The sequence below is a fragment of the Mustelus asterias genome, chromosome 13, assembly GCF_964213995.1.
Source record: "Mustelus asterias chromosome 13, sMusAst1.hap1.1, whole genome shotgun sequence".
NCBI classification, from domain to species: domain Eukaryota; kingdom Metazoa; phylum Chordata; class Chondrichthyes; order Carcharhiniformes; family Triakidae; genus Mustelus; species Mustelus asterias.
The window spans coordinates 106,027,338-106,051,338 of record NC_135813.1 but is presented as its reverse complement, the minus strand read 5'-3'; the positions used below and the strand labels follow the sequence as shown (position 1 = coordinate 106,051,338).

The following is a 24,001-nucleotide window of genomic DNA, read 5'->3' as shown; positions in this document are numbered from 1 at the left end:
CTCTCCCCGCACCCCCCCTCCCTCTCCCCGCACCCCCCCTCCCTCTCCCCGCACCCCCCCTCCCTCTCCCCGCACCCCCCCTCCCTCTCCCCGCACCCCCCCTCCCTCTCCCCGCACCCCCCTCCCTCTCCCCGCACGCCCCTCCCTCTCCCCGCACCCCCCTCCCTCTCCCCGCACCCCCCCTCCCTCTCCCCGCACACCCCCTCCTCTCCCCGCACCCCCCCTCCCTCTCCCCGCACCCCCCCCCCTCTCCCCGCACCCCCCCTCCCTCTCCCCGCACCCCCCCTCCCTCTCCCCGCACCCCCCTCCCTCTCCCCGCACCCCCCCTCCCTCTCCCTGCAACCCCCCCTCCCTCTCCCCGCACCCCCTCTCCCTCTCCCCGCACCCCCCCCTCCCTCTCCCCGCACCCCCCTCCCTCTCCCCGCACCCCCATTCCCTCTCCCCACACCCCCCTCGCTCTCCCCGCACCCCCCTCCCTCTCCCCGCAACCCCCCTCCCCCTCCCCGACACCCCCCCTCTCCCCGACCCCCCCTCCCTCACCCCGCCCGCCCCCTCCCTCACCCCGCCCGCCCCCCTCCCTCTCCCCGCCCCCCCTCCCTCACCCCGCACCCCTCTCCCTCTCCCCGCACCCCCCCTCCCTCTTCCCGCCCCCCCTCTCCCCGCCCCCCCCTCTCCCCGCCCCCCCCCCCGCTCCCCTCTCCCCGCTCCCCACACCCCCCCTCCCTCTCCCCGCACCCCCCCTCCCTCTCCCCGCACCCCCCTCCCTCTCCCCGCACCCCCCCTCCCTCTCCCCGCACACCCCCTCCCTCTCCCCGCACCCCCCCTCCCTCTCCCCGCACCCCCCTCCCTCTCCCCGCACCCCCCCTCCCCTCTCCCCGCACCCCCCCTCCCTCTCCCCGCACCCCCCCTCCCTCTCCCCGCACCCCCCCTCCCTCTCCCCGCACCCCCCCTCCCTCTCCCCGCACCCCCCCTCCCTCTCCCCGCACCCCCCCTCCCTCTCCCCTCACCCCCCCTCCCTCTCCCCGCACCCCCCCTCCCTCTCCCCGCACCCCCCCTCCCTCTCCCCGCACCCCCCCTCCCTCTCCCCGCACCCCCCCTCCCTCTCCCCGCACCCCCCCTCCCTCTCCCCGCACCCTCATTCCCTCTCCCCACACCCCCCCTCCCTCTCCCCGCACCGCCCCTCCCTCTCCCCGACCCCCCCCTCCCTCTCCCCGACCCCCCCTCCCTCACCCCGCCCGCCCCCTCCCTCACCCCGCCCGCCCCCCCTCCACCCCGCCCGCCCCCTCCCTCACCCCGCCCACCCCCCTCCCTGTCCCCGCCCCCCCCTCTCCTCGCACCCCCCTCCCTCTCCCCGCACCCCCCCTCCCTCTCCCCGCCCCCCCCTCCCCGCCCCCCCTCTCCCCGCCCCCCCCTCCCCGCTCCCCTCTCCCCGCTCCCCTTTCCCCGCACCCCCCCTCCCTCTCCCCGCACCCCCCCTCCCTCTCCCCGCACCCCCCCTCCCTCTCCCCGCACACCCCCTCCCTCTCCCCGCACACCCCCTCCCTCTCCCCGCACACCCCCTCCCTCTCCCCGCACACCCCCTCCCTCTCCCCGCACCCCCCCTCCCTCTCCCCGCACCCCCCCTCCCTCTCCCCGCACCCCCCCTCCCTCTCCCCGCACCCCCCTCCCTCTCCCCGCACCCCCCCTCCCTCTCCCCGCACCCCCCCTCCCTCTCCCCGCACCCCCCTCCCTCTCCCCGCACCCCCCCTCCCTCTCGCCGCACCCCCATTCCCTCTCCCCGCACCCCCCCTCCCTCTCCCCGCACCCCCCCTCCCTCTCCCCGCACCCCCCCTCCCTCTCCCCGCACCCCCCCTCCCTCTCCCCGCACCCCCCCTCCCTCTCCCCGCACCCCCCCTCCCTCTCCCCGACCCCCCCCTCTCCCCGACCCCCCCCTCTCCCCGACCCCCCCCTCCCTCACCCCGCCCGCCCCTCTCCCTCACCCCGCCCGCCCCCCTCCCTCTCCCCGCCCCCCTCCCTCTCCCCGCCCCCCTCCCTCTCCCCGCCCCCCTCCCTCTCCCCGCCCCCCTCCCTCTCCCCGCCCCGCTCCCTCTCCCCGCCCCCACCTCTCCCCGCCCCCCACTCTCCCCGCCCCCCCCCTCTCCCCGCCCCCCCCTCCCCGCCCCCCCCTCTCACCGCCCCCCCTCTCCCCGCCCCCCCCCTCTCCCCGCCCCCCCTGTCCCCGCCCCCCCCTGTCCCCGCTCCCCCCTCTCCCCGCCCCCCCCTCCCCGCCCCCCCCTCTCCCCGCCCCCCCCTCTCCCCGCCCCCCCCTCCCCGCCCCCCCCTCTCCCCGACCCCCCCTCCCTCTCCCCGACCCCCCCCCTCTCCCCGACCCCCCCCTCTCCCCGACCCCCCCTCCCTCTCCCCGACCCCCCCTCCCTCTCCCCGACCCCCCCCTCCCTCTCCCCGACCCCTCCTCCCTCTCCCCGACCCCCCCTCCCTCTCCCCGACCCCCCCTCCCTCTCCCCGATTCCCCCTCCCTCTCCCCGACCCCCCCTCCCTCTCCCCGACCCCCCCTCCCTCTCCCCGACCCCCCCTCCCTCTCGCCAACCCCCCCTCCCTCTCCCCGACCCCCCCTCTCCCCGACCCCCCCCCTCTCCCCGACCCCCCCCTCCCTCTCCCCGACCCCACCTCCCTCTCCCCGACCCCCCCTCCCTCTCCCCGACCCCCCCTCCCTCTCCCCGACCCCCCCTCCCTCTCCCCGACCCCCCCTCCCTCTCCCCGACCCCCCCTCCCTCTCCCCGTCCCCCCCTCCCTCTCCCCGTCCCCCCCTCCCTCTCCCCGTCCCCCCCTCCCTCTCCCCGTCCCTCTCCCCGTCCCCCCCTCCCCCCCTCCCTCTCCCCGTCCCCCCCTCCCTCTCCCCGTCCCCCCCTCCCTCTCCCCGTCCCCCCCTCCCTCTCCCCGTCCCCCCCTCCCTCTCCCCGTCCCTCTCCCCGTCCCCCCCTCCCTCTCCCCGTCCCCCCCTCCCTCTCCCCGTCCCCCCCTCCCTCTCCCCGTCCCCCCCTCCCTCTCCCCGTCCCCCCCTCCCTCTCCCCGTCCCCCCCTCCCTCTCCCCGTCCCCCCCTCCCTCTCCCCGTCCCCCCTCCCTCTCCCCGTCCCTCTCCCCGTCCCCCCCTCCCTCTCCCCGTTCCCCCCTCCCTCTCCCCGTTCCCCCCTCCCTCTCCCCGTTCCCCCCTCCCTCTCCCCGTCCCCCCTCCCTCTCACCGTCCCCCCCTCCCTCTCACCGTCCCCCCCTCCCTCTCCCCGTCCCCCCCTCCCTCTCCCCGTCCCCCCCTCCCTCTCCCCGGTCCCCCCCTCCCTCTCCCCGTCCCCCCCTCCCTCTCCCCGTCCCCCCCTCCCTCTCCCCGTCCCCCCCTCCCTCTCCCCGTCCCCCCCTCCCTCTCCCCGTCCCCCCCTCCCTCTCCCCGCACCCCCCCTCCCTCTCCCCGCACCCCCCCCTCCCTCTCCCCGCACCCCCCTCCCTCTCCCCGCACCCCCCCTCCCTCTCCCCGCACCCCCCCTCCCTCTCCCCGCACCCCCCTCCCTCTCCCCGCACCCCCCCTCCCTCTCCCCGCACCCCCCCTCCCTCTCCCCGTACCCCCCTCCCTCTCTCCGCACCCCCCCTCCCTCTCCCCGCACACCCCCTCCCTCTCCCCGCCCCCCCCTCCCTCTCCCCGCACCCCCCTCCCTCTCCCCGCACCCCCACTTCCTCTCCCCGCCCCCCTCTCTCCGCCCCCCCCCTCCCCGCCCCCCCCTCCCCGCTCCCCTCTCCCCGCTCCCCTCTCCCCGCACCCCCCCTCCCTCTCCCCGCACCCCCCCTCCCTCTCCCCGCACACCCCTCCCTCTCCCCGCACCCCCCCTCCCTCTCCACGCACCCCCCCTCCCTCTCCCCGCACCCCCCCTCCCTCTCCCCGCACCCACCCTCCCTCTCCCCGCACCCCCCTCCCTCTCCCCGCACCCCCCCTCCCTCTCCCCGCACCCCCCTCCCTCTCCCCGCACCCCCCCTCCCTCTCCCCGCACCCCCCTCCCTCTCCCCGCACCCCCCCTCCCTCTCCCCGCACCCCCCCTCCCTCTCCCCGCACCCCCCCTCCCTCTCCCCGCACCCCCCCTCCCTCTCCCCGCACCCCCCCTCCCTCTCCCCGCACCCCCCCTCCCTCTCCCCGCACCCCCCCTCCCTCTCCCCGCACCCCCCCTCCCTCTCCCCGCACCCCCCCTCCCTCTCCCCGCACCCCCCTCCCTCTCCCCGCACGCCCCTCCCTCTCCCCGCACCCCCCTCCCTCTCCCCGCACCCCCCCTCCCTCTCCCCGCACACCCCCTCCTCTCCCCGCACCCCCCTCCCTCTCCCCGCACCCCCCCCCCTCTCCCCGCACCCCCCCTCCCTCTCCCCGCACCCCCCCCTCCCTCTCCCCGCACCCCCCTCCCTCTCCCCGCACCCCCCCTCCCTCTCCCTGCACCCCCCTCCCTCTCCCCGCACCCCCTCTCCCTCTCCCCGCACCCCCCTCCCTCTCCCCGCACCCCCCTCCCTCTCCCCGCACCCCCATTCCCTCTCCCCACACCCCCCTCGCTCTCCCCGCACCCCCCTCCCTCTCCCCGCAACCCCCCTCCCCCTCCCCGACACCCCCCCTCTCCCCGACCCCCCCTCCCTCACCCCGCCCGCCCCCTCCCTCACCCCGCCCGCCCCCCTCCCTCTCCCCGCCCCCCCTCCCTCACCCCGCACCCCTCTCCCTCTCCCCGCACCCCCCCTCCCTCTTCCCGCCCCCCCTCTCCCCGCCCCCCCCTCTCCCCGCCCCCCCCCCCGCTCCCCTCTCCCCGCTCCCCACACCCCCCCTCCCTCTCCCCGCACCCCCCCTCCCTCTCCCCGCACCCCCCTCCCTCTCCCCGCACCCCCCCTCCCTCTCCCCGCACACCCCCTCCCTCTCCCCGCACCCCCCCTCCCTCTCCCCGCACCCCCCTCCCTCTCCCCGCACCCCCCCTCCCTCTCCCCGCACCCCCCCCTCCCTCTCCCCGCACCCCCCCTCCCTCTCCCCGCACCCCCCCTCCCTCTCCCCGCACCCCCCCTCCCTCTCCCCGCACCCCCCTCCCTCTCCCCGCACCCCCCCTCCCTCTCCCCTCACCCCCCCTCCCTCTCCCCGCACCCCCCCTCCCTCTCCCCGCACCCCCCCTCCCTCTCCCCGCACCCCCCCTCCCTCTCCCCGCACCCCCCCTCCCTCTCCCCGCACCCCCCCTCCCTCTCCCCGCACCCTCATTCCCTCTCCCCACACCCCCCCTCCCTCTCCCCGCACCGCCCCTCCCTCTCCCCGACCCCCCCCTCCCTCTCCCCGACCCCCCCTCCCTCACCCCGCCCGCCCCCTCCCTCACCCCGCCCGCCCCCCCTCACCCCGCCCGCCCCCTCCCTCACCCCGCCCACCCCCTCCCTGTCCCCGCCCCCCCCTCTCCTCGCACCCCCCTCCCTCTCCCCGCACCCCCCCTCCCTCTCCCCGCCCCCCCCTCCCCGCCCCCCCTCTCCCCGCCCCCCCCTCCCCGCTCCCCTCTCCCCGCTCCCCTTTCCCCGCACCCCCCCTCCCTCTCCCCGCACCCCCCTCCCTCTCCCCGCACCCCCCCTCCCTCTCCCCGCACACCCCCTCCCCTTCCCCGCCCTCCCCGCACACCCCCTCCCTCTCCCCGCACACCCCCTCCCTCTCCCCGCACACCCCCTCCCTCTCCCCGCACCCCCCTCCCTCTCCCCGCACCCCCCCTCCCCTCCCCGCACCCCCCCTCCCTCTCCCCGCACCCCCCCTCCCTCTCCCCGCACCCCCCTCCCTCTCCCCGCACCCCCCCTCCCTCTCCCCGCACCCCCCCTCCCTCTCCCCGCACCCCCCCTCCCTCTCCCCGCACCCCCCCTCCCTCTCGCCGCACCCCCATTCCCTCTCCCCGCACCCCCCCTCCCTCTCCCCGCACCCCCCCTCCCTCTCCCCGCACCCCCCCTCCCTCTCCCCGCACCCCCCCTCCCTCTCCCCGCACCCCCCCTCCCTCTCCCCGCACCCCCCCTCCCTCTCCCCGACCCCCCCCTCTCCCCGACCCCCCCCTCTCCCCGACCCCCCCCTCCCTCACCCCGCCCGCCCCTCTCCCTCACCCCGCCCGCCCCCCTCCCTCTCCCCGCCCCCCTCCCTCTCCCCGCCCCCCTCCCTCTCCCCGCCCCCCTCCCTCTCCCCGCCCCCCTCCCTCTCCCCGCCCCGCTCCCTCTCCCCGCCCCCACCTCTCCCCGCCCCCCACTCTCCCCGCCCCCCCCTCTCCCCGCCCCCCCCTCCCCGCCCCCCCCTCTCACCGCCCCCCCTCTCCCCGCCCCCCCCCTCTCCCCGCCCCCCCTGTCCCCGCCCCCCCCTGTCCCCGCTCCCCCCTCTCCCCGCCCCCCCCTCCCCGCCCCCCCCCTCTCCCCGCCCCCCCCTCTCCCCGCCCCCCCCTCCCCGCCCCCCCCTCTCCCCGACCCCCCCTCCCTCTCCCCGACCCCCCCCCTCTCCCCGACCCCCCCCTCTCCCCGACCCCCCCTCCCTCTCCCCGACCCCCCCTCCCTCTCCCCGACCCCCCCTCCCTCTCCCCGACCCCTCCTCCCTCTCCCCGACCCCCCCTCCCTCTCCCCGACCCCCCTCCCTCTCCCCGATTCCCCCTCCCTCTCCCCGACCCCCCCTCCCTCTCCCCGACCCCCCCTCCCTCTCCCCGACCCCCCCTCCCTCTCGCCAACCCCCCCTCCCTCTCCCCGACCCCCCCTCTCCCCGACCCCCCCCCTCTCCCCGACCCCCCCTCCCTCTCCCCGACCCCACCTCCCTCTCCCCGACCCCCCCTCCCTCTCCCCGACCCCCCCTCCCTCTCCCCGACCCCCCCTCCCTCTCCCCGACCCCCCCTCCCTCTCCCCGACCCCCCCTCCCTCTCCCCGTCCCCCCCTCCCTCTCCCCGTCCCCCCCTCCCTCTCCCCGTCCCCCCTCCCTCTCCCCGTCCCTCTCCCCGTCCCCCCCTCCCCCCCTCCCTCTCCCCGTCCCCCCCTCCCTCTCCCCGTCCCCCCCTCCCTCTCCCCGTCCCCCCCTCCCTCTCCCCGTCCCCCCCTCCCTCTCCCCGTCCCTCTCCCCGTCCCCCCCTCCCTCTCCCCGTCCCCCCCTCCCTCTCCCCGTCCCCCCCTCCCTCTCCCCGTCCCCCCCTCCCTCTCCCCGTCCCCCCCTCCCTCTCCCCGTCCCCCCCTCCCTCTCCCCGTCCCCCCCTCCCTCTCCCCGTCCCCCCTCCCTCTCCCCGTCCCTCTCCCCGTCCCCCCCTCCCTCTCCCCGTTCCCCCCTCCCTCTCCCCGTTCCCCCCTCCCTCTCCCCGTTCCCCCCTCCCTCTCCCCGTCCCCCCCTCCCTCTCACCGTCCCCCCCTCCCTCTCACCGTCCCCCCCTCCCTCTCCCCGTCCCCCCCTCCCTCTCCCCGTCCCCCCCTCCCTCTCCCGGTCCCCCCCTCCCTCTCCCCGTCCCCCCCTCCCTCTCCCCGTCCCCCCCTCCCTCTCCCCGTCCCCCCCTCCCTCTCCCCGTCCCCCCCTCCCTCTCCCCGTCCCCCCCTCCCTCTCCCCGTCCCCCCCTCCCTCTTCCCGTCCCCCCTCCCTCTCCCCGTCCCCCCCTCCCTCTCCCCGTCCCCCCCTCCCTCTCCCCGACCCCCCCTCCCTCTCCCCGACCCCCCCTCCCTCTCCCCGACCCCCCCTCCCCCCCCTCCCTCTCCCCAACCCCCCCCCCCTCTCCCCGACCCCCCCCTCCCTCTCCCCGACCCCCCCTCCCTCTCCCCGACCCCCCTCCCCCTCCCCGACCCCCCCTCCCTCTCCCCGACCCCCCCCCCTCTCCCCGACCCCCCCTCCCTCTCCCCGACCCCCCCTCCCTCTCCCCGACCCCCCCTTCCCTCTCCCCGACCCCCCCCTCTCCCCGACCCCCCCTCCCTCTCCCCGACCCCCCCTCCCTCTCCCCGACCCCCCCTCCCTCTCCCCGTCCCCCCCTCCCTCTCCCCGTCCCCCCCTACCTCCCCCGTCCCCCCCTACCTCCCCCGTCCCCCCCTACCTCCCCCCGTCCCCCCCTACCTCCCCCCGTCCCCCCCTACCTCCCCCCGTCCCCCCCTACCTCCCCCCGTCCCCCCCTACCTCCCCCCGTCCCCCCTCCCTCCCTCTCCCTCCTTCCCCCCCTCCCCGTCCCCCCGCGACCTCCCCATCCCCCTCCCTGTCCCCCCCCTGCGACCTCCCCGTCCCTCTGCGACTTCCCTGTCCCCCTCCCTCACAATCCAACCACTCCCACCCCTTCACCTACCCCAGGTCACGCTCCTCACGCACCTCTCCCCCACACCCCTGCCCACACCCTCTCATCCCACTCCACACCCCATGTTGGCTCAATGGTTAGCACTGCTGTCTAACAGTCCCAAGGACCCGGGTTCGATTCCTGGCTTGGCTTACTGTCTGTGCGGAGTCTGCACGTTCTACCTGTATCTGTGTGGATTTCCTCTGGGTGCTCTGGTTTTCTCCTACAGTCCAAAAGATGTGCTGGTGAGGTACCTTGGCCATGCTAATTTTTCCATCAGTGTGGCGCCTAGGGTATTTTCACAATAACTTCATTGCAGTGTTAATGTAAGCCTACTTGTGACATCCCTCCCCTGGATACGCCTCCCTCTTCTCCATATCCCTTCCAATCTCCTCTCCCCCTGCCTCTTCCTCATCTTCCACCCCACCTCATCCCACCACTTCCTCTGTCAGCCCCCACTATCCCTCTCTCACTGTACAATTTATAATATATACAGTGTACTATATTATATAAATTGTATAACAATGTTTTAAATAAGCTATGACAATTATTTAGAACGTTTTAATAGAAACACTTGTGTATTCATTTTCTGTTAAAAGAATAAAATGTTTACAAGTGTCAATAAACTACAGTTTCCAGCAGTGACCTTACAGTGAAGGTCATTCGGCCCATCATGTCTGTTCAGGACAGTAAATAGCGTGTTGCTGATTCTGCCACACTGGATTTCCCTTACATAACTGTCAATAAATGAAAAGTTGTTTATGCCACTTACTGCCTTCCCAAGTGCAACTTGAACAGGAGCGCTGGGATAGAAATTAAAAACTTTAGTTATTGCGAAACTGATTATTGTCAACGTGGACCTGAATATTGGAGCGCTGGTAAAGTCTGTTCCCACTTCTCTTTCACTATCAAGAAGGCAGATAAGAAAACTAATTCGTCTTCAAATTTCCATAAAGCCTGCAGCGTAACGTACGTCCCGATGCATTTTGGACGCTTTAGATCAAAGTGCAAATGCAATCGCACTGAAGTTAATAATAAGCATTGTTGCGGCTGAAGCTGATGTGTAGCGCGGGGCTGGATTCTGGCCGGTAGTTGAAGCCGGGTCTCTCGGAGCTGGGTGTAGAGGCCACTGTGGGACAACAAATTGAGTTCCGCCACCCGGGATGTGCCCGGGCTGGTGGATGATATAAGTGGATGGAGCTGGAGGAGCCGAGCTCACTCAGTGAGTGAGTGCTGGCTGCTCACACACACAGCACAGAGGCTGAGATAAGCGTGTGTCTCTCTCTGTCGGCGGAGGCAGCTTTCTGCCGCTCAGATGTTGACGGAATCGACTTGAACCCATTCAACTGTCAAACTTGTCAGCGGAAATGATGAGTTTAGCGTTTTTTTTCCGCGCATGGATTTCCTTCCTGAAACAGCAAGGTTTTAGACAACATGGGTGAGCAAGAAAGTGAAGAATTCTGCTGCAGGTAGACACTTCTTTTTGTTGTTGGGGTTTTGGAGGGTGGGGGGAATTCAGAATTGTGTCCCAATTGTGTCCCTGTCCCAGCCCCAGCGATTCCCCAGTTCTGTTCAGACATTGATATAAATTAGCTTTCTAATTAAAGCTGATAGGCTTGCATCGCGTGTCAGTGGAGGTTTTGCTCCAGGCAAATTTTTCTTGAAGGTTATAGTTTTATTTTGTTTAATTTAAAGTTTCGAAACCTTACACGTAGCATGTGTGTCGAATTTTTTCAGTGTCTTGTTAAATTTTAAATGAAGTCGCGTGGGGGGATAGGCTCGGCTCTGCAGTGAGTGACTCGTGTGGCTGACTGCAACACCACATGGTGGTGTTAAAGTAATGTTTAGAACTCCTGCCCTCTCCGCTCACATCATCTCTCAATAAGATCCAGGCACCGCCGCTGTCGATGTTTTTTTTTACAGCTCTTGCAGTGAGTAGATAGATGGAAACTGTGGAGTGCTGAAATGTACAGAGGTTCGGATGTCCATGTAGGTTCAAACGTGGAGTGTTACAACTAGAACTTCAAGATTGGCAGGTTAACAATGGCTCGGCTAGGATTGCATATATATGGATCTCTCAATTTTTGATCGCAGTTAGCAATGATAAAAAAAATACTTAGGCCATTAAGAGTAGTGGGAGTCAGGCACCCGTATCCCTTTGAAGTCAGTTTAAGGGGAGAACTTTGCTGGTGGTGCCTGTTGAGACATATTCCAGCAAGAGTTGACTGGTCTAGCAAACTGCTGGTGGTAAGATCCCATTATTAGCTATCCCGCCATTGGGAGTCCCACGATGGTCCGCACCTTAGTTTGTGGACAAGAAGGTCGAATGCGAATGTTATGTAAAAGTGACACATAGCATTGGTATTCTTGAAGCCTATGTTGCATTTCATGAGATGTGGTCAGCAAGTGTACTGGTTGCCGAATGTACTGTATAAATGGACTTGTGCAACAAAGTTGGTCTGACAGCTTAATCCAGTTATTAACTTTTCAAAGCCTTTGGCTAAAGGATAGTCCTGTGTAGGAAGCAACACTTGGTAAGGATGCTGAGTCATCTATGGGCTGTCAAGTCCGATAGAAGGATCAACAAAGAGGCCAGGGAAGGGGATCCAGCAGAAATATTCACACACAAACACGTCCACACCTAACTTTGGGTAATGCTCTTTAGATGTAGCATGTTCTAGCATATGCACATATGCACATATTGGGCTTTAAAGTGACTGTGTAGCTAGGGTTGTTTAGTCTTTGTAAAGGGGAAATCGTAATATAGGGTACCAACAAAGACTCGGTTCCAAGGCGTTACCAGCATATAATCTGCTCACGCAGCACTGTAATTAGTTTCATTTTTAGGCCAGAGCACTCAACAGCATTAAAAAGTATAGATTTTACACGGATCCACGCATTGTAGTTTGTGTGTGCAGTGACTTTATTATGATAATTTGTCTTTGTTTTTTTGCACAGTTAATATGAATTTGTAATCTGATGTGCTCGATAGTAGGGATATGTTTTCATGACACTGTTCATAGTTTTCTAACACTTGAGCTGCTTCAGCTTTCCACAGGAGCAACACAAAATATCAAGCAGCCAGCAGAATGGGATGGCCTTGTGCACTGGTGTCCAATCTACTCCTCCTGGGCACCTTGCCTGTGAGGCCTGATAGTTGCTGTGATTCTCAAAAACCTAGGCCACTCATTGCATTTTTCATTTCTTGTTCGTGGGCTTTATCCTGTTTTGCATGGCCTGAGGTTTGCAAAAGCCTGTTCCATGCGCTGTTTTGTTCGGAGATAAGAACACTGAGATTCTGTTGATAGCTAACACTTAAAGGGAACATAGATTTTCAACTTTTTATGTGGTTAGTTTGGCTTCATGGTATGTAATGAACATAAAAACATGGAACAAAAACAAATACTGTGGATGCTGGAAATACTCATCAAGTCAGGCACAGCATTCATGGAGAAATGCAAAGTCAACTTTTCAGGCAGTTGCCCTACATCAAAATCAGCTTGTATTGTATTCTCTCACTTTACAGACTGAGGTTTATGAACGAATGCACATCTAATGGTCCACTAAATCCACTTACTATACTACACGTTCACTTTTTATTTTTAAAAAATCATTACACAGGGGAACAAAACTTTCAAGTCCAATTCCTACTAATTGCAGCAGCATGAAATGGTTATTTATGCAGTGTTACTGCATTTAAAATCCTATGACTTTTTCTTCTCCTATTGTACGCATGAATTCTAAGTGGCCCAATGTAATTGGAAGATAAGAGCACTTGGCAATACACCAGTAGAGCTCAAGGGGTTGGATTTTCAAGGGCACTGCCTTTGTTTTTAGAATAGAGGCGTTTGCACATTGAAATCCCTTTAACTGCTTGATGCTCTGATCAGTCAGTCTCAGTCATGATGAATTTGATCAGATTTTGGTGGGATGCAAAGCAGGCTACTTTTCTAACACAACATTCCACCTGAGGTGAAGGATGGAAGTTGATAATCATCATCAACAAATGCAATAATAATTTACACATCAGCTTGAACAGTGCACATAACCTTCTGTTACTTTTACAGTGGTATTTCCCAGATTATTCTTATTGCATTGAATGATAATTCAAACAAATATAAACTTCAACATTATTGTAGAGCTAATGTAAGCCCGCTATTCAAAACAGGAGGTAAGAGAAAACGGGGAACTATACACCAGTGAACCTAATGTCAGTATTGGGGAAGTTGCTGGAGTCCATTATCAAGGATTTCATAACTCCGTATTATGAAGGCAGTGATATAATCAGACAAAGTCAGCATGGATTTACAAAGGGGAAATCATGCTTGACAAATCTATTGGAATTTTTTGAAGATGTAATTAGTAGAGTTGACCAAGGAGAACCGGTGGATGTGGTTTATTTAGACTTTCAGAAGGCTTTCGACAAGGTCTCACATAATAGACTACTATGTAAAGTTAAAGTGCATTGGATTGTAGGTAATGTCTTGAGATGGATAGAAAGCTGGTTAGCAGGTCGGAAGCAAAGAGTTGGCATAAATGGGTCTTTTTCTGATTGGCAGTCAGTGACTCGTGGGATTCCGCAGGGTTCTCTGCTAGAACCCCCACTGTTCACATTATATATTAATGATTTAGAGGAGGGAACTGAATGTATTATCTCCAAATTTGCAGATGATTAAAAAGGTGGGAGGGAGGGTGAGCTGTGAGGGGGATGCAGAGATGCTTCAGCATGATTTGGACAGGCTGAGTGTGTGGGCATATGTATGGCAGATGCAGTATAATGTGGATAAATATAAGGCTATCCACTTTGGTAGCAAGACAGATTATTACTTGAATGGGTGTAAATTGAGAGAGGTGGATACTCAGCGAGACTTTGGTGTTCTCGTGTATCAGTCGCTGAAAGTAAGCACGCAGGTACAGCAGGGAGTAAAGAAGGCAAATGGTATCTAGGCCTTCATAGCGAGAAGATTTGAATATAGGAATAGGGATGTTTTACTGCGATTGTATAGGGCATTGGTGAGGTGTATTGTGTGCAGTTTTGGTGTCCTTATCTGAGGAAGGATGTCCTTGCTACAGAGGGAGTACAGCGAAGGTTTACCAGGCTGATGCCTGGGATGGCAGGTCTGTCATATGAGGAGAGGCTAAGTCGGTTAAGATTATATTCACTAGAGTTTAGAAGAGTGAGAGGGGAATCTCATAGAATTTTATAAGTTTCTAACAGGATTAGACAGGGTAGATTCAGAAAGAACATTCCCAATGGTGGGGGAGCCCAGAACTAGGGGTCAAAGTTTGAGGATAAAGTAAACCTTTTAGAACTGAAGTGAGGAGAAATTTTTTCACCCAGAGGGTGGTGAATGTGTGGAATTCACTACCACAGGAAGTAGTTGAGGCCAAAACGTTGTTTGATTTCAAGAAGAAATTAGATATAGCTCTTGGTGTTAAAGGGATTAAGAGATATGGGGGGGGCGGGGGGGGGGGGGATCAGGATATCTTCTTTTCATCATGACTGATCATCAAATTCATAGTGGAACAGGCTCGAAGGGCCAAATGGCTTTCTCCTGCTTCTAGTTTATATGTTTCCAGAGCACGTGTGCATTTAACAACATCCAGTCAGGAACTAACTTTAGCAAATTTGTGAACAAAAAGCTGTTACATTAGAGTGCTGATAAATTAAAAGCACCGATAGAAAATGTGTGCAAATTGGAAATTTGAAAAAGCGATTACAGTGGCAGAAATATGCAGCAAGTCCACCAGCATTTGTTTTTTTTAAGATGCATTCATATTTCAGATGAAGACCCTATCAGAACTGCTTTGTCGAATGCAATTATAGGAATGAGCTTGCAGTCTGGTTTATTTAAACTTGTAACTCTCCCACAATGTGTACCAGTGATGCTTTGAATATGGGGAATCTTCAGATTTTTGGAGCTCCATCTAGTAGGGGAAGTGGGAGAGAGCGGGTAAATGGAGTTGAAATCAACCATGATTGAATGGTGGAGTGGACTCGATGGGCCGAATGGCCTTACTTCCGCTCCTATGTCTTATGGTCTTATGGTCTTAAGTGCAACTTCAAGAAGAACTGTGATTGTCAAATGAGGAGTGTGTGACATGCGTGTCAAATCAATATAACTTAAATCCATGACTGAAACAGAAGATTTACCCCCCGCCACACCCCACCCCACAGAAAAATATATTGGTTCTGAACCATACAGGATAGTCCCAGGTCTGATCAGGCCTGTCTTATGTTAGTTGAACTCAATTGGGGGTCTGGAGTTGGTCTTGTCATTAATGGGCTTCAGATGGTGGGAAAATCAACAAGGGTTCCCAATGCTGACCATTATCCAGTGAACATTTGTGGACACAGTGAGAACAGGGTTGTGTTTGACTGCCATTGAATAGCCTCCTGACTCCACTTAATCTCCCGCTTGGATGAACTACCAAAGGGCAGCAGGTGCCCTTCAAACCATAGTGTGGCATGAAACAATGCTTTCAGGAAAGGGCAGAGTTTAAAGTTGTCTCAGTTCATATGGCTGTTGGGATGTAACGTTTGGCTTTAGTGTATCTAGGGTTAAAGACAGGAAATTGTTGATATTTCCTAGTTGTCCAGGTAGCTCCACAGTGCTCCATGTGAACATTGTGAGCAGGATTTAGCAGGGTTTGGGATAATTGTAGTGGCTTCCATGGTTTAATAGCTTGACAGAACTGTCCAAGTGTACACATCAATACTGATCCTCTGGTAAGCTACTCTGGGGCTTCCGCCCTATATAGAATTTAGCAACATGAGTTAATATGTTCAGAATGCAAGAAGTTCAGTGTGAAAATTATATAAAGTTGAAGGAAAGGTAAAAATGAATACTAAAGCTTTTATGCCTGCTTTGGCAATTCATGCTTCTGGGATTATGTTGCATTACATGAAATTGGAAAACAAAATGCTTCTACTTTTACTGAATTCATATTTATTAACTTGTGCTGTGTTGAAGATATTTCAACCTCCGCACAAATTCTGTCATCTCTTTGAGATTCTGGTGACTCTATTTGTTTGACAGGATAAATGGATTTTTGTCTTAAATCTGCATTTATTAAACAAGATTTCTCAATTTAGTTTAAAATTTAAAAATTGGCTGAAAGTATTCTTGCTTGTCTGCCATTTGTAGCTTCAAGCGCACTCCAGGACTTGAACATACATTTTGGTACAATTTTGAAGGACTGCTGCACTATGATTGTTTGCAAAGCACTTTGGGATATCCTGAATTTGTGAGAGGTGCTAAATAAACACAAGTTCTTTCTTACTCCAGGTGAGATATTTGGCTAGCTTTCCATGCCTCCGTTTTGTGTTGGAATGGAGGTGGGATATTTAAAAATGGAGGGGGCAGAATCCAATGCCTGGATTCCCACTCCCATTCCTGGTGCATGGGAATTTTATGGCCTTAGGATAAGGGTGTAGCATTCCTGCCCTTTCCTACTTCATTGTTTTGGCAAGTCAAATATGTTTTAATGCAGTGAATGATCATAGGGAAAAGTATGTGACCATTAAGTTGACCAGCATTGTGTGTGTGATCGAAAGCATTAGTGTACATTATCTAGAGGTTTAAGTGCTCTTAGGCATGCAACAGTATAGGGAATCTGACTTAAATGGGTCACCTGGACATGTTGCTTTGATTTCTACATTGATTTAAAATCCAGGCATCTGTATAATCTGTAGAGGTTTTGATAAAGAACTGAACAGATGCCTGTCTTCTTTGATTGAGTCTTTGAAAAAAAGATCAAATGGCTGGATATCTGGGCAGGCAACTTCAAAGACTCTTTCATTTTAAGTTCTGGAGGGCTTCCTTATTCATTTGTGCCATGGAATTGTGTTACGAATACATGGCTGAATTCCAAACCCCACTAATGGATTTACTTCAGCTGGTGTTGTTGACCTAGCTGTGGAGGGACTGGGTGCTTTTTTGATCAATAATGTTATGATTGGATAATAGGATTAAATGTTCTGAAAAGGTTATTGAATGGCTGTTTATTTTGGCAGACTAATGAGCACTTGAGAGGGGAGAGTGTTTTTTTCAAGGAGTGTTTCAATGGCTGTGTGCTTAGTTGACACTTCTATAAGTTTTTATAAGGTGCAAATTTTTTCAGTGTGTATGGATGATATTTTTAATTCATTCAAAGGTTTCCCAGTATTATTATATGGCTCATGAGTTCTGAACATAGCAGATGCTGGATGAGTAGGAATGGGGGACATGGAGGGACCATGGAGGTTTGGAGGATTCATGTGGACATGGAGGATAGGGAGATGTGGGGGGCATGGAAAGGCATGGGGAGTGTGCGCATGTGTGATCCAGAGGGCCTGACAACCATGTAGAGAACTGGGGTGAGTTCCCACTGAATGGAGGGGTATGGGGGGGGGGGGCTTTTAACCTGCCCCTCAAGGCATCTGCCTGCTTCTGTTGCTGCCTCAGACCTGCTTCGGGAGTCAGCGGCTATGACTCCAGCCCGACCTCTAGAAGATGAAAACTCCATGTGAACAAGCTGACTTTCAGAAGTTGGGATCATACTTTCAGGAAATGGCCCAACACATGAAAGCTGCCTTGAGAATGAAAATCCAGGCCCAGTTTGCTGGTTCCAGTAGTTCAGACCCCTCAACATTGTCAGAAATGCAGAAAGGTCTGCTGGTGTCCCGGGTAACAATTTTTTTGCCTCAACTAACATACCAAATACTTATTTATATAGCCATTCATTTAATTGCTGTCATAGGCCTTTCTTCACATATGTGGGCTGATTAATTTGCCTACCTAAAAATAGTGATTCCACTTCAAAAGTAATTCACTATGTATAAAACTTCTTGAGAAATTCTGAGGACATCAAAAGAAGCTGTATAAATATCTTGTTTCTTATGTACTCCCAAACTAGCCTTGCAGCAAACAGTAAACCAGATGCTTAATCTTTTTATTTAGATAAACATCTTTTTCTCAAACTTGATTGCTGTGTATGGTTAGAACTGTCAATCATCAACAATATGGGTGCGACCAAAAGCTTAGACTGCAGTCATTTTTCAAATGGACAATTAAATCCATGCCAGTAAAAATCTGTGACACTGGGCAAACACTTACAGTAAACAAATTACTGACAAAAAAATCATTGTTTCATTCTCTAAGGATACAATAGCATTTATGCAACAACTTTTTTTTTAAATCATAAGACCAAGCAAGAGTGTTTTTAATTATCTCAATAGTACTGGGAAGCCAAAGAATATTCTTTGGTTCTGTGTATTATTTCTCCAACTGGTTTGAATATTCACTCTCCTCTTTCAGCGCTTTTTATACAAAAATTAAGAAAAGTACCAGCCAATATGCTAATCACATTTGCTTCCATCACATTTGACTATCACATAGTATCTCACTCTTGGTTTCAGATAAAGCTCGGCACAACATTGTGGGCCGAAGGGCCTGTTCTGTGCTGTACTGTTCTATGTTCTATGTAGTATCGCACTAGGGTCTTGTGGTGTAGTGGGTAAAGTCCCAGCCTCTGGTTTTAAAACTCTGGTTTTGAATCCCAATCAAGGACTCGATGGCCAAAGTGCTTTCATAACGTGGTCAAGCAGGTTCATTATCAACCTATAAATCCAACCCAAGATGCCCGTGGCAGGCAATGAGAATGGGAAAGTCTCCTGGTCAGCCATGCTTGCAGCATAATAGTGCTGCTCAGGCCTCTGGTGACAGGCACGCAATCTGCTACAGGAAAAAGCCAGCTATGGGAAACAGACAGAATCATATGTCTTGTCTGCCTTATGCATCGCTTGATGTGAGCAAGGTTCTAAGAGTCAGTTTATATATCAGCATATTCATGCTGCTAACCTCCAAATACAATGAGACAAGTTGGAAAACTAATAGACAGACACCTATAGTTCTTGAACTGAGTACTGTGAATTTTCCAGGTTCAATTTCACTCCAGGGCTTGAACACAAAAATCAAAGGTTGACGTTTTGGTACAGTATTGAGGGAGGTGCTGTCTTTCAGGTGAGACTTAGACTAAGGGCCCCATCAGCCTGCTTGGATAGATGTAAAAGATCCCATTGCACTGTTTTGTAGAAGAGCAGAGGAGTTATCCCCGGTGTCATGGCCAATATTTATCCCTCAAATCCACATCACAGAAACAGATCATCTGACTATTATTGTTGTCTTTTGTCGTTGGCTGTGAGCAAATTGGCTGCTCACACTCCCTACATTGGGGGCCATTTTAGCTCAGTTGGCTGGACATCTGGTTTAAGACGCAGAGCAATGCCAACAGCGTGGGTTCAATTCCCGTACCAGCTGGAAGGCCTGACATCGCCTAGAATACAAGAGCAGGAATGTACTTCTGAGGCTGTATAAGGCTCTGGAGTATTGTGAGCAGTTTTGGGCCCCATATCTAAGGAAGGATGTGCTGGCCTTGGAAAGGGTCCAGAGGAGGTTCACAAGAATGATCCCTGGAATGAAGAGCTTGTCGTATGAGGAACGGTTGAGGACTCTGGGACTGCTTGTTAGAGTTTATAAGAATGAGGGGGGATCTTATTGAAACTTACAGGATACTGTGAGGCCTGGATAGGGTGGACATGGCGAGGATGTTTCCACTAGTAGGAAAAACTAGAACCAGAGGGCACAACCTCAGGCTGAAGAGACGAACCTTTAAAACAGAGATGAGGAGGAATTTCTTCAACCAGAGAGTGGTGAATCTGTGGAACTTTTTGCCACAGAAGGCCGTGGAGGCCAGGCCAGGCCAGGCCAAGACAGAGATAGATAGGTTCTTGATTAATAAGGGGATCAGGGGTTATAGGGAAAATACAGGAAAATGGGGATGAGAAAAATATCAGCCATGATTGAATGGCAGAGCAGACTCGATGGGCTGAGTGGCCTAATTCTGCTCCTATGTCTTATGGTCTTATGGACGTGTGGTGGTGCTCAGACAAAATCCATAATTACAACAATGACTACTTCAAAATTACTTTATGGCTATAAATTGCTTTGACATATCTGGTGATTGTGAAAGGCGCTATATAAATGCAATTCTTTTTTCCATGGTGAATGTTGATTATTGTTTACAGATGAAATATAGATAGGCTTTTTAAAGGCCTATTGAATTAATTATATTGCAAGTTGGTCCTCTGGTATTCAAAAGATCTTTCTTGGTTTTCTTAATAATGAAGTCTTGGATTTAAAGCAGATTTAGAGTTTTTGTTTTGGCCATATACAGTTTAAAACTTTTGAAATAATTTTTGAAATTGTTGTTTTAATAGAAAGATATTTTATATATATATATATGCTTGATGGTTTGTCATCTTTATTTTCTCACTTTCATCTTCCTCCAAAACCTCTAACATGGTATTTTGTTTTCCCTTTTCCAGCATCAACCAGGTGTCCCAGATGTTGCAATGAATGGCAACACTGTAGAACAAGGGTCTTTGACACAGCCGCGTAGCTGGAAAGAGTTCTGTGAGCTGCATGCCCATGCAACTGCCAAGGAACTTGCGAGGCAGTATCTGCTGTTTGCAAATGAAAATCCAAGTCACGGCATACAGGGGGCTGAAAACTTTTCTTTATATTTCACTGATCGCTTTCAACAGTACTTTCGAAATGAGGTAAAGGAGGGATTTGCTCTCTACAGATGTACCATTGTGCCCTTTACTGGAGTACAGGATTACAGGGAAACAGGCAGGAAGACTACCGATGGCTCTTCTGGTCTGGTTTTACCTAAGATGGAAGCTGAGGTGAGCAGTGCTGAACAAATAGAAAGGAGTTCTGACACTAATCTCCCATTTTCATCAAAATCTCGAAGTTCTGAAGATGTTTCTGTTTCTGCATGCCCGTCGCATGAACGACCCAAACCATTGAGTCGGATTAAACGAAACGTGAAAGGCAGCATACGGAATCTGTTCCGGAGAAAATCAACAGACGCGATAGCTGCGGAAGGAAAAGAAGGCGCTTCTGCGGTGGCTAGTTCACCTGAAAAGGACTGGCTTAAAAACCTGACTCATAAATTCGCTTGGTCAAGGACTCTGTCTCGAGAAGAGGTCCATGACATCCGCAAGGAAGGAGTTTTAAATTATATGGTGGTGGATGATGCTAGCATGGATATGGGGACACGATGGCAAAAATGTAGGCTGCTTGTGCGAAAGGCAAAGTCTTATGAAGGTGATGGATATGTATTGGAGTTATTTGATCCACCAAAGGTACGTGCACTTTTCGATTTCAAAGAATTTAATTAAGGGTGATTAAGAAATACTATTTTCAGTTGGATTTAAATTTCATGGTGAATTCAAGACATTGGCAGAGTCTGTATCAAAGCTTCTTGATGTGAAGTTGAGACATGATTGCAGACGGTGGTGGTGGTGACCTGTTTAAACAATTGTAATAAGATACATGCAATAAACCCACAAACCCATAAGCTAATGTGTATCTATTGAGGTCTCACATAGCAGCATCTGTTTTATCACTTGGTTTGGTCTCCTGCCAGAGCAGTACAGGTTTATTAAGCCCAGCCATGCTAAAAACACACCTTTGAAATCTTTTTGGGTGTTAGGAACATTTTGATTGAAATTCTGAGTTGATATCATTTAGTGATTACTTAGAAGATCAGCATATAAAATCTTGTCAAGTGTTATGTGACGCTGTTATGCTGATCTGCTCGGTATGTTACAAATTGTCATACTTTTCAATGATATGGTCATTGAGTAGATTGCCTAGGCAAGAAATACAGCTGGAAATGTGGGCAATTTGCTGAAAGGATATGGACTGGAAATCTCCCAAAAACATTCTAATCGTCGAACTCGCATGAAGACTGGAGTAATTCACGCTGGTTTTTCAGTGGGAGTTCAGAGAAGAATCTCCCCCACACGCTGTGCACTGCAGTGTCCGCCAGCGTGAATATCATTACATTTTAGGGGGTGGGGCCTATCGCGCTGGAGAGGCTGAAATCAGCGCGCTGAGCGGGCTACTGCACATGCTCAGATCTATCGGTGCCGAGATCAGCACATGCACAGTGGCCCCGCACTGCTGCACATGCTCAGATCTATCGGTGCCGAGATCGGCACATGCACAGTGGCCCCGCACTGCTGCACATGCTCAGATCTATCGGTGCCGAGATCGGCACGTGCACAGTGGCCCCGCACTGCCGGCCTCCTGATTGCTGGCCAGCTTCGTGATCCCCGCAACACCGGCTATTGACACCCACCCCCACCCCCCAATCACTGGCCCCCTGACCATTCCTTGGCCCCGCCCTGATTTCCAGCTGCCCACTCCCCATTAATCCATCCCATGACAGTTACCCCCCCCCCCCCCCACCCCCAGCCCCAGCCTGCCCTGACTGCGGGCATTCCTCCTCCCCCCTCCGATCCCGACTGCAGAGTGGCAGCAGGATCCCCCACCCCCACTGATCGCCCCTAGGCCCCGGCCCTTCAGGCTCCACCCCTAGGTCCTCCCATATGCCCTGCCACTTGTCACTGCCCCATGCCCAATGGGCAGTGCCAAAATGCCCCCTTGGGCCCAGGCTGACAATGCCAGGGTGCCAATGCCCAGGGGGCACCCCCCCCGCCACCTGACCCTCTGGGATTGCCCCCCCTCTTCACTCCAGCAGGGTCGGGCCACTAGTTCCCTGCCAGTGGGGAGCTACTGTAATCTCCACTGGAGTGAACCACTCTGGTGGGTTGGGAGATGCTAGCGGGCCTGGAGTCTTCAGTCCTGGGCCCGCTAATTGTATTTAAATAACCTTCAAATGACCATTTAAATGGTTTTTGCACCTCTCTGCCGATTTCCAGCATAGAGCAGATGCCGCTGGAAATCCGTGCTGGGAGACTAGCGATTGCACATCCGTGTGCTAGATGTGCTGGACTAATGTGTGTGGGAACCCCATGAATCACCCACAGCAGGATGGGAGAATCACTCCCATGGATTCATCCACAGTTATGCCTCATCGAATTTCCAAAGAATTTTATAATAAGCAGTGATTATATGGCATTACAATTAATAATTTGTTAGTGACTATGTCCATCTCATCCTGCAGTGTACAAGTTACATATATATATGAGGTATGGAAATCATAACATTTAAAAACACAAATTACAGATGTCAGGGATAGGGATTCTGGAGATTTGTCATCGAAACAACTTGGAACTTCTTTGTCACTCTTTTTGAGCATGTAAGTGCTGGAGCACTGACGTTTGTCAGCAGATATAAAAATATTTTGTGTTGGACAAGTTGTGGTTATAGAAATAGTGCTGGATTATGTCTTAGATTGACAGTTACATAAAACAGCTATTGTAGGTAACCAAATAGGATCTGAATTTATGTATTCTCAACTGGTGCTTGGTCAAACAGCCTAAAGTGTTCCTTTGCAGCATCTGCAGGATTTTTCTTCTGTTAAAGTGTTCCTTACTAGATTTCCTTGCTTTGAATAGCTGTATTTATATTGACATGTGGATATTGAGAATCAGGTGTATTCCATAGTGATAGGATGTCCATTTATACGTGTACCTCTCTGCACACAAAATGTCAGGGTTTATTAGAATGTAAAGTGGATGAAAAATCTGTGCACTTGGTTTTAAAACACAGATTTTATTGGTTATATGACAGGATCTGTTTTTCTTTTTGCATACTTTCAATTTTTAGAACAGAATTTCTAAACTCAGGCCTGAACCTTTGCTCCCAGGTCTAGAGCACAGAGCCGGGACATTCCCGGGGAAAAAAAAAGAGGCCCAGATGGTCAGAATTTTTGTTCTGGAGTGGGGGTTGTTGGGATGGGCTGGAGTAGAAGTCGGGCCCTCCAGTCTGGAATGAGTGCAGAGGCTGCCGGGCACAGAGGTGGGCTGGACAGCAGGCCTGTCTCTGTGCACTGGCTCTTCGCTGAAGTAATTAAAAAAAGAACAAAACAGCCCTCCAGCCCCCATTTCAATTATGCCACCTCATGCCTCCCACCTACACCCCACTATTTTTTTAAAACTTCACACTTTATTTAAAATTTAAAGCCCAGCAGATTACATCCCTTGAGCGTTTTGACAGTTCAAATGAGCTTTGAAAGTTCCAATGAGTTTTGATAGCTCTTTGACTGCACGACAGCTCTTTTGACAGTTTTGACAGCTCTTTGACAGTTTGACTGTTTCTGTCAGTTCTTTGACAGCTTGACAGTTCTAATTACTTTATAAACTTTTTGTCTGCAATCATGAGTACCTTTAACAATCCCAAAATTTATCTGAACTACCCTAAAGAATACTTTACCTCCCCCAAAGTGTGTCTTCTAGGACCATATCCAAAAGTGTACAGTACCAAAAAGGTACCCTGGCTATTCAAATGAATACACGAGGTCCAGACCTGCTCCCACAAGGTAGAATCTGCGCACTTTGCGTTTCAGACACCGACCTCAAAGTCACACGAGTGGAGGCAGCTGTGGATTTATATAGGTGGTTGCCTGCTGGAATCACAGATGTGCAATTTAGAACCCACCTCCATTCCACTGCTGCAAAGATGGCAGAGACTGGTTTTGGGGCAGCATTTCCAGCTTCAGCCCCTGCCCACATTTTCACACAAAGTGCCTCTCCATCTGCGAGAAAATTCAGGCCTTAATGTGCAATCGTAATTCTACAATTAGAATATATCTTTTTGCTCTAATAGTTACATGGGGTCTTTTCTCTGGTGCAAAGGTTACAACAGTATATCCAAAGTAATAAATAGGGATTGTGTTAAGTAAAGAGAGC

General features: G+C 55.8%; 1 protein-coding gene across 5 annotated transcripts in view; it reads left to right on the top strand.

The window, feature by feature from the left end:
* The window catches only part of sh2b3 (SH2B adaptor protein 3), a 238,349-nt gene that overhangs the window by 42,180 nt on the left and 172,168 nt on the right, over positions 1 to 24,001 (top strand). For 2 of the 5 annotated variants that reach the window (XM_078227443.1, XM_078227444.1), the window contains one exon: positions 19,661 to 20,485. In XM_078227443.1, coding sequence (XP_078083569.1) covers positions 19,661 to 20,485 — 825 coding nt within the window. Of the gene's footprint in view, positions 1 to 9,113; positions 9,762 to 10,231; positions 10,329 to 19,660; positions 20,486 to 24,001 lie in introns of those variants that run through there. The other 3 variants (XM_078227446.1, XM_078227445.1, XM_078227447.1) reach the window with 3 other exon arrangements.